The sequence below is a fragment of the Clinocottus analis genome, unplaced genomic scaffold (assembly GCF_023055335.1).
Source record: "Clinocottus analis isolate CAN_PGR_092001 unplaced genomic scaffold, fCliAna1.0.p SCAF_26, whole genome shotgun sequence".
NCBI lineage: Eukaryota > Metazoa > Chordata > Actinopteri > Perciformes > Cottidae > Clinocottus > Clinocottus analis.
This window is the reverse complement of record NW_027175998.1, coordinates 3,606,226-3,616,467: the sequence shown is the minus strand read 5'-3', so window position 1 is coordinate 3,616,467 and position 10,242 is coordinate 3,606,226. Positions and strand designations below refer to the sequence as shown.

The 10,242-nt window shown below is 44.5% G+C and overlaps 1 protein-coding gene across 1 annotated transcript in view; it reads left to right on the top strand.

Moving 5' to 3' along the window:
• LOC137794851 (stromal interaction molecule 2-like) overlaps positions 1 to 9,595 on the top strand; it is a 10,420-nt gene extending 825 nt beyond the window's left edge. Inside the window, exons 2-12 of the mRNA XM_068591935.1 lie at positions 2,574 to 2,704; positions 3,827 to 3,938; positions 4,040 to 4,151; positions 4,229 to 4,344; positions 4,484 to 4,661; positions 4,767 to 4,944; positions 5,116 to 5,277; positions 5,395 to 5,495; positions 5,576 to 5,832; positions 6,473 to 6,653; positions 6,797 to 9,595. Coding sequence (XP_068448036.1) covers positions 2,574 to 2,704; positions 3,827 to 3,938; positions 4,040 to 4,151; positions 4,229 to 4,344; positions 4,484 to 4,661; positions 4,767 to 4,944; positions 5,116 to 5,277; positions 5,395 to 5,495; positions 5,576 to 5,832; positions 6,473 to 6,653; positions 6,797 to 8,252 — 2,984 coding nt within the window. The 3' untranslated portion in view covers positions 8,253 to 9,595. The remainder of the gene's footprint in view (positions 1 to 2,573; positions 2,705 to 3,826; positions 3,939 to 4,039; positions 4,152 to 4,228; positions 4,345 to 4,483; positions 4,662 to 4,766; positions 4,945 to 5,115; positions 5,278 to 5,394; positions 5,496 to 5,575; positions 5,833 to 6,472; positions 6,654 to 6,796) is intronic.
• Positions 9,596 to 10,242: the final 647 nt, after the last annotated feature.

Below are 10,242 nucleotides of genomic sequence, written 5' to 3'. Positions count from 1 at the left end.
TGTGCCAATTCATCCCAGGCCAGGCCTTTAGCACATTTGGCATGCGCTTCTGCTGCTTTTTTTTATGATTTGTGATTTATTTTTTCCCTATTTTCCCCATTTCCAAACCATATAAACACTTTGCCTTGTTTTTAAGGCCCATTTAGGCCATTTTATGACACTGAAAGATAGTGTGAGTCATCATCTGCATATGGAAACACCTAATTGGTAGAAATTGGGTTTTTTAGTTTTTGCCAAAAAGACATTTTGGAAACGAGAATCTTTTCTGTGTTATTACAAAGAAAGTAGACTCATCCCGCTCTCAATCCGTCAGTGGGTTTTAGAATATAAATGTAACCATGAGTTGTTGCAGCTCACCTGTGGAACGAGTTAAACCCTGGTCAAATGTGGAGGTCCCACAGGGACACCGATAACACACACACACACACACACACTCTCTCTCTCTCTCTTTTCAGAGGGCCACTGCGTACACCATTGATATTTAATAGCCCACGCAGTGGAGAGGTTTCCTCACTGTTGAGAAATGCAAGTTTCATCAACAACCAGGGGATCAGTGTCTCTGCCTTGTCTGTGGGAATGACATCATGGGTCATATGAGTACTCTCAACGGTCTTGATTTCAAGTGAAACGGTGGATTGTTAAAAATGTCAACAATGTACAACCCTGCCAAATAACTAGGGTTTGAAAAGAGCCACTCGCATCTGTCAGGAAACCATCAATTTGTATGTTCAGTTGGTGTGCTTTGTCCCAGCACGCCTGACGGCTGCAGCACCCTGGTGGTCTGTTTGACGGTATCATCTGGCCCTCGCATACTGGTCCTGCCCGGTGACCCCTCGGCTCTTCATCTCCCCCCGGAGCTCCAAAACACAGAGTCACAGAGACAAAAATGGACTCTGTGTGTCATCTTCTCCCCTATTAGTGTTCCCAGTTGGTTAAAACTGTTACCGTAATAGTCTGCTTTGGTGTCCGTGATCTAGAGGAGTGCTTCTCAAACGGGGTAAAGGCATTTCAGGGGGTATGAGAGATTTAAAATATATATATTTAAAAGTACCATCCATTAAAAAAGAGTCCTTGAAAGTCATTTAATACACATTTCATGAAATATAAGTGAAAGTTTTTTGACTGAATTATATATATTCTTTGTTAAATCAGACACTGATGGCACAGAACTGTGTACATATTTTTTTCAATAAAAAATTAAGGGGTACATCACTGAAAAAATGTTGATAATCTTTTATGTAGAGGCACTCATACAAACAGTATATAGACAAAAAGTGTCTCTCTCGGGTCAGGGGTTATTTCAATCTTAAACAAAGACGTACATGAAGCCCTGGTGCTCTGTCGACTGACTGGCTGTTAGGATGCTAATCTGTAGTTAGCTTATGTTCTCACACTTTCCTTGAACATGGTGGTTAAAATGCTTTGAACTATATTATTTATATTTAATTATTGACCTTGGAAACAGCAATGTAAGAACATATCAATCCTAAATTGTTCAATTTTCCTCAAGTCTGGGCTGAGTTAGCGAGCTATCTTGTCCACCACGGTTTCACGCTACAGTCACATAACATTACATTCACATGAACTGCTGGGTACATGTTACTGTAACAGGTAGCCAGACTTTTCTGTTTTAAACTTACCGTTCAGGAGGGCGGTTACCTTTTCAATTAGCTTTCTTTAAATTGCTAGTGCTAATCACTATCGCCAATTGCTAGCATGTTGAATATCGTTATGGTTATTGTTCGGTTGCTGAGTCTGTTGCATTGACAAAATACAATATAAACTGTTATAAAGATTTGTCAATTTATTTTACATACAAGGCTAGGATATGTGAATGCTAGCGATGAGAATTAATGCTAGAGATGTGTACGCTACCAATTAGCATTAGCGGTTTTGGCTAAATGAAAGCCTGCAGAGTTGGAAGACGTTGGTCTTATAGGACGGGTGGGGAGCGGAGGTAATTCAGGACAAAAATATATGAATCAGCTGGCTGTAGATCAGCTAATAACCAGGTTTCAAACAGTGGAGGGTACACAAGATGTTGAATTTGAACACTTTGCACTAAAATGTCAAGATTAGAACCTGCATCCATCAACCACGTTACTATAAATTGGTCTTCAGCGGAAATATTGTTGTTTGAGGGTTGTTCGTGGGTTCACATACTCTTTAATTTTGATTGACAGGGACAGCCAGGGAACACATCCGGGACATGAACAACATGAATGTGTCTTTTTATATTGCATGGTTTTTACCCACAAGGCCAACAGGACACCCTGCATGACACGTTTTGATAAACACGCAATTAATAATTTGCTGGCTCAAACTTTGTTTGTATTTCAAGAGCCATACAGTCGCAGAGAAGGATGAATAAATCCACAAATTGAAATCACACAATAAAGTATCTCAATGACTCAAGACGAAGAGAATTCTTTGCGTCTGCTCCAAAAGGAGCATCTGTAAGTGTCGATAGATTAGATTCACTAAACAGCTGAGCTTCATTAAAGGATGGCTGATGGATACGTTGAGTGAATTTTGAACTGATATGAAGTCGTTGCCTCCCTGAACCCATGTAGACCCCTGCATGGTGGTGTACCCACCATGCATCAGCGAGGCGGATCGCTACAGCCTGGAGGCCCTGCGGAGCATCCATCAGATGATGGACAACGACCAAGACGGAGGGATCGAGGTGGAGGAGAGTTTGGAGGTACAGAACTGGCCTTTCAAGAGATGTTTACCCTCTGTTTTCTGAGCTGTTCGTAGAACCCCCGCGAGTGCATGTTCTCGCATGAGACAGACGTGGCAATGCAACAGGTGTTCAGGCCGGTGGACGAGTCAAGGATAGCAGCGGTATAACTTTTGCTTTTGGCTCGGTGACAAAGTGGGTTTGCTCGAATGGAATACTGGAACACTGGTGACCTTCATATCGTCGCGCTTGACAGCCTAACTCCTCTTAATATTTCCTGACTCCAGTTTTCTTTAGTCTTCCGCCAGTTTCTTGACGTTGTCACAATCACACTTGAAAAAACAAACCCGCTCGCCTCAGCGGAGAAATGCATTCTGCAGAAATATTATCAGTCTGACTTCAGTTATTAGTTTAAGGGGAAGAAATCCAATGAAAACATAAGTAAATCGTTACAGCGAATTCCTAAATATCACAAATTGATGTTGCGAAGCGAGGTTTGACACATACATCTATCGTCTCTTACTTTTTCTGCAGACCTATAATATGTAAATATATTGCACCAAACTTTTTGTTTCTCTCTTTACAAACACGTTTTGTCAACGAGCCAAAAACAAAACAATATTTCCGAGCTAATGACGTCCCGAGGGAATAAGTGTTTGGTCCGATGTGACTGTCTGGGTCTCTGTTTGTGTGTGTCGTTGGTAGTAAATCCGTGATTCTAGAATGCCGCTGCCTTCTAGAATGCGGTCCAGGGATACAGTATCCAGGGGCTCGGGTTGCGGTTTCCATAGAGACTTGAAGAGGGGCGGGGCCGGGCTCATCAGACCTCCGCACCAAGATTCCCTCCGGCCCTCCATGTCGCTTCCCTTTACAGCCAAGGACACATTCCAAGACAGCACCAACACACACACACACACACACACATTTGCAATAGACACTCATGCTGCTGCTGGCCTTCGCAATAAATACACTCAAAACACCCGCTCCCTCTTCCTGGATTGAACTCTGAATACATAACACATCGCCACCTTAACCCAATTTATTTTGGACGTGCTCCGCGACCTTCTAACCTTCTAACCCTCTAACCCTTTAAAGTTTTCACTTGTTCCTTCCGTCCCTCTCTTGTCTTTTTCTTTTGTGCAGTTCATCATGGGGGACATGAAGCAGCAGCAGACCAACAAGCACAGCCACCTGCACAGAGAAGACCAACACATCACAGTCGAGGAGCTCTGGAGGGGCTGGAAGTCGTCCGAAGGTGTGTGTGTGTGTGTGTGTGTATATGAGATATAAGAATGTGTGTGTGTGTGTTCTAAACGTTGTCTCACTTTGTCTCCTTTTCCCCGTCTCACTTCTCAGTCCACAACTGGACTCAGGATGACGTGCTCCGCTGGCTGAAGGATTTTGTCGAGTTGCCTCAGTACGAAAGGAACTTTAAGGACTTCAGGGTCAATGGAAACACACTCCCCAGGTGAGGATGTCTCTTGTTTTCTGTTGCCCGAGCGAGTCGTTGGAAGAACGCCGAGCTTTTGACACCTGTGTGTGCAGGATCGCGGCCAACGAGCCGTCATTCCTGAGTGGCCATCTGAGGGTTCAGGACCAGAGGGACAAACAGAAGCTCAACATCAAAGCTCTGGACGTGGTCCTGTTTGGACCGCCGACACGTAAAGACCCAAACACCCTCCCAGCTTCCTTGAATTTCTTCTCCCCGCATCTCAACTGCTGGCATGCTCCCATCATCCGTGACGCCTTTATGATCCATCCAGCATTAATTATACTCGTGACCTTTTCATTGCACCGCAGGCCCGCCTCATAACTACATGAAGGACCTGCTGCTCATCGTGTCGGTGGTGATGGGAGTGGGAGGCTGCTGGTTTGCCACGTCCCAGAACAAAGCCAGTAAATTCCACATCGCCAGGATGATGAAAGATTTGGAAAGTCTGCAGCGGGCCGAGCAGAGCCTCATAGACCTGCAGGAGCAGTACGTATCCGGCTATCGGCGCCTCTCGCTTACAGCACACTGATGAATTGCCTTTGTTTAGCTTGATTGCCGAAAAAAAAAAACCGAAAACGTTCCCTTGCTCAGACTGGCCGAGGCGCAGGAGGAAAAACGCAACGTCGCGGAGGAGAAACAGAACCTGGAGGACAAGATGAGGGACGAGATCATGGGGGCGCATGAGGAGGCTTACCGCCTGCACGAGCTGAGGGAGGGCGCCGTCAGCGAGCTCAGCCGCCTCCGATACGCTGAGGAGGAGCTGCTGCAGGTAGACGCGCAACCAGAGGGATGCTGCGCTAACGACGCTAGTCACCCTCGCTTTAGTTTAGTAGGTTTAAAGGAGTTAAGGGGTGGAATATAAGCTTTTGGAGCAATTTCTCAGCAATATATCTACATACTGAACTCTAACATTTGACCCCCCCCCCCCCGCTCTCTTCAGGTCCGCGGCGCATTGAAGCAGGCGGAGAAGGACATGCAGGCTAGCTCGACGGCCTCCGAGGCCCTCCAGCTGTGGTTGCAGCTGACGCATGAGGTTGAGGTCCAGTACTACAATGTCAAGAGGCACAGAGCAGAACTACAGCTCGCCATCGCCAAGGAAGAGGTACTGCCTGCAAAAAGAGGACAAACACACACACACTGGTGATATTTAAAGAGACTGCACTGGATATGTAAGCAAGTACTTACAAAACATGTAAAGGTCACCTGTGTTCCCTTGCAGGCAGAGAGGATTAAGAAGAAGAGGAGTTCTCTGTTCGGGACTCTCCATGTCGCACACAGCTCCTCTCTAGACCAAGTCGACCACAAGATCCTGGAGGCAAAGTGAGTTAGAAATTACCCAGCGCAAGTTTTATCTGCGTCCGCCACAGTCACGCAACATGTGGTCTTTGCACATCCCAAAGGAACGCCTTGTTTGAAGTGACGGCCTGCCTCCGGGAGCGCCTGCATCGCTGGCAGCAGATCGAGCGCGTCTGCGGCTTCCCCATCATCAGGAATCCCGGCCTCTCGAACCTCTCCGCTCAGCTCTACTCGGACTCGATCCGCCTGGGGTTTCCCAGAGTGCCCCCCCAGCCGTCTTGGTCCTGCCACAGCTCCGTGCATGGCTCTATGGAGGATCTGTTAGAGGAGCCTGCTTCTCCAATCGTACATCAAATGCCGGGTAAGTCACAGCAACGGTGGCTCTTTGGTTCTTCATCAGGGTCCACAAAGTGGGTTCGGATCCAGTGACTGCGGAGGCCATGACATGTGATTCGCACAACTTTAAATAGGCATCGAACCATTCAGTGACCCCTTTGTTCTGTATGGAAACATCTGTAATGTTTCATGTTTGTCATCTTACATATTTTAAAAACAAAGCAAAGGCGTAATCACGAGATCTTCCACATACATATGAATTCCCGAAGAAAAACGGACTAAAATTACAATGTATTTACTTTAACTAAAATACATACTTCCATTGCCTCCGTCATTTCCTAGAATGTTAGCAAACGCGTCACAACTCATGAACTTTGAGCTTTCTGAAATGTCCACTTGTTGTCAATACCACAAGCCGTCTCCATGGCCTCTACTCGTGGACTCAGTAAACCCCATTGTAAGGTAGCGTTAGCTCGGCGGCTAGCTGAGTTACCATGCCTAATCACATATTGTTTTAAGATGTGAGGACAAATTGTACTGATTCAGATGTTACCAGACCTTTATGGTTGTAAAGTAGGTTGTATATTCATCGCGTCACCACCGTCTGATGTCATCACTTGTCTTATTTGTTGTGCTGATTGGTTTCATCTTTGATCTTCCTCCAGGTCAACCCCTGAAGTGCTCTCCTCAAATACGTAGATCCACCATATGTCGGTCACGTCGTCCCGCCACGGTCCCTCAGCCGGCGTCCGCCATGACCTCCACAGACCCAGACCTTCTGATACCCATACGACCCCCTTACCCTTGTGAAGAAGAGAGTCTGTTCAGGAAAACTCTAAAGAAACAGTATGTCTCCCTGCCCATCAGTTTCAGAAACCAATTTGTTTTACACGTTGCTCATGCTAAAACACTTCCTCTTGATTCCTTTCCTTCTCCCCTTCCTTGTTCTTTCCTTCCCCTGTTCTTCCTTCCATTTTTCTCACTAATAGAGACTCACAAGAGAAGTTTTCAGACGCAGAATATATCCCTTCACCTCCTCTCAGCAAAATGTTCCCAACTGTTGACACGTCCCCTCAAAATCTCTTTCATGATGAAACTGAACTGTTTGCCGACGACTCCATGACAAAGCATTTGGGCAAAGAAGTAGACGCTGTTGTTGAGTCTCCAGTTCGCAAAACTTCGGCCGAAGAACTTGAAGCTTGTCTGGACGCAAGCTGCAGAAAGATGGCAAAAGATGAGTCTTTGATAGAGGCTACGCCAAGGAAGATATCCAGAAACAGGAGCGAAGTTCCCATCGATGCTGCGGTTCGAAAGGTGCTTTCCAATGAGTTGGATGCAGAAATGTCCGGCAAGAAAGGAGAGAGAGATACGTTGGGAGATTTGATGGACACTGCTTCAAGGAACGTATACAGAGAAGGAAGTGATTTGCCTCTGGACATTAGAAAGATTATTCGGAATGAATTCGAGGCAAAAACAGATGCGTCACCGAGGAAGATTTCAAGAGATATGATGGGGTCTTCAATGGACAGTGCCACAAGAAAGATGATACAGGATGATGTTGAGCATCGGCTTTACTCAATGCCCAGAAAGACTACAAGAGATTCAATGGGAACGACCTTCGACACTGGTTCCAGGAAGTTCCCATGGACTAATGAAGACTGCCAGCTTGATTCCTCTGTGAGGGTGTTAGCGATGGACAAAATGGCTGAGGGCCCTAGAACATCACCAAGAAAGATTTCCAGAGATGAGCTGGAGTATTTCACAGATACTGCTTCCCTAAATTTGCCGCCCAGAGAGAGATTTGGCTCGTTCATGGATACCTCGTCGTCAACAGAGAAGCAAGAGTTCGGTTTAGGACCGTCCACAAGTAGAAGGCTACTCAGAGAGGAACTCGCCGGTTCTCTCAAAAGAAGAATGACGAGAATGCCAAGCATTGACATGGACACTTGCGTAGAGACTCCCACAGGAAAAATCTCCTGGGATATAGTTGATCTTCCAATGGACATCCCCAAACAATCAATACTCAGGGAGGAGTTGGGGGCGTCCGAGTCCAGTTCATCTCCAGGTCGAATGGGACAGCCAGACCTTATGTTAACCTCCCAGGTGCCATGGAGTTCGTCATCAGACCTTTTCGCTGGCCCGCTGAGCCAGCTCGTGTACGACGGGATCCTCGAGAAGTCCTGCCGCTCCGGGGACACGACCCCGACCAGTCTCTCGGCCTCGACGCCCAACCTGCCCCAGAGCAGGCTGCTGGCGGAGGTGGAGGAGCCTCCATTGCCTCGATCAATGATTGCGTTCCCATCTCCTGCATCGCCCCCCGAGACCGGCGAGGAGAAGAACAAACAAAAGGAAAAGAGCAAGAAATCCTTAAAGCTCAAAAATCTTTTCAAAAAGAAAACGGAGTCATCGCCAGAGAAGTCCCAAAGTGGTCTGCAAAAACTCTGACGACCGGCGTCGAACGTTTTCCCTTTTTTATTAAACCAGAAAATTAGGTCAACGAGGTTTCAGAACCTCATTGCGGATATCCGGTATGGAAAGATGAAGGTGATTTATTTTTGATTATTGAGTCTTATTTAGGCATATGGTTGATACCATATATTATATTAGCTGCAGTTTTGTGAGGCTTTGCCTATGGTTGAAGTATGAAATTGTGCTGCTGCTCTGTGTGACAAAGGCAACGCTTGAGTTCAACACAAACCTCCAGTGAAGACGTTTATCTGAAGACAACAAAAGTTTCGCTTGAGAGATTTCTGTGTTGTTTGGGTTTCAAAGTTGGGGGATGTTTGAGCCCCAAATTAGTGAAACCACACAGCAGAGAAGTTGAGTTTTTTTTTTTAGGTTTAGACTCTTAACTTTTCACTTTTTCTTGAACTTCAAATTGTATTTTTGCTTATTTTGTCTTGACAATTTAATGTTACTCAAGATGTATTGAGGATTTATACATTTTTAAGTTTTAAATGGCCTTAAATATGTTTGATGCCTGAATAGATCTGCACTAGGAAAACAGCCTCCAGCAGATTTTTTTAATGCTGATACATATCAGATTTTGTATCAGATCGTCCGATAACATTTGCATACTTATATATAAAAAAGGGTGTGTCTGTGTGGATCTGTTGGATGGGGTTAGATGGCTTTTATTTCTCTCCAGAAAACATCTAAAGTTTCAAAGTCAGCTCTTTTTAAAGTGAAGCTGCAAACATGTTGCTGAAATTGACGCAACATAACACATTTTAATTTCATTTTAATCACATTTCCCGATGCACATACTCATCATAATTTAAACTGCACACTGCTTTCTTAATGTTCTGAGCTTGGAAATGGGTCAATATTAACACAGCCGATATTGGCCTGTTTACACGAAGCGTCTCTCCTGATCCTGTGGATCGGCCTGGGACAAGCAACGTTTTATTTATTTTATTTTGCATTGATTTGCTAAATGCTCATGATGCTCGCTAGTTGTGGTGGGTTTTTTCTTTCTTTCATTATTGATGGGTTTTATGCATCTTTTATTGTTTACAGGAACAAAGTCAGTACCTTGAGTAGTTCATAAAAAATCAAATAATTATTAGTAGACAGTGTATAGTTTTTTCACGCCATATTTCTTGGACTGTTTCAAGTGTAAGGAACACATGGGTAAAATATTGTCCTTTTGTCCTAGAAAGGACAAGCACTAAATTGTAATATGAATGTAAGAAAAAAAAAAAAGAATCTAAACATTGACAGCATGTGAATTCTTTCAAACCTTTGAGAAAGAAATGTAACAGGTTGAAATGCAGCTTTAAAATGAATAAAGTCTCAATGCAGTATGATTTTTTTCTTTCTTAATAATTCTTCAAAATGCAAAAATGGCAACATCTCCTCTGAAGGAACTTTTTGTTTTGGAGCTTACTCATCATGGCCACTAGAGGTCAGCAGAGTGGACGGCACTTGGCCACATTCCTGATGTGATTTTAGGACGACGCTCTTAAATTTCTACTTATTACAAAAGAAGTTCTCAACACCTAAGATGTGATTGGACTGATGAAGAGTTAACACAGTCAAGCATAAATGAACAGACTAGATTTCCGCGAGTGTAAAAGTGTTTATTTCATGACATGTTCTAAAATAGTACAGCAACCTCTACTTTATTAAACTAATACAAAAAGCAAGGTATAAGGCTGCAGCTTAGCATGTGACAAAGTTTTTAAAAAAGTGCATTTTAAACAGATTGTAAACATGTATATAAGTCAGACAGAAGAATAGAGATCATTGCCGTCTGGCTGGTTGTAAGCTTGATATCAGAATAAAGCAGAAGGCTGCACCCGCTTGCTTGAGGCGTTTCTTCAACCGCAGGTTACACAAGAGGAAATGGCAGCCGGGGACTTGATTTGTATCCATTTGAATTCGAAGTCGTTTCACTCCATTTGGTTTCTGCTTGAGTAAAGCGAACGTGCCG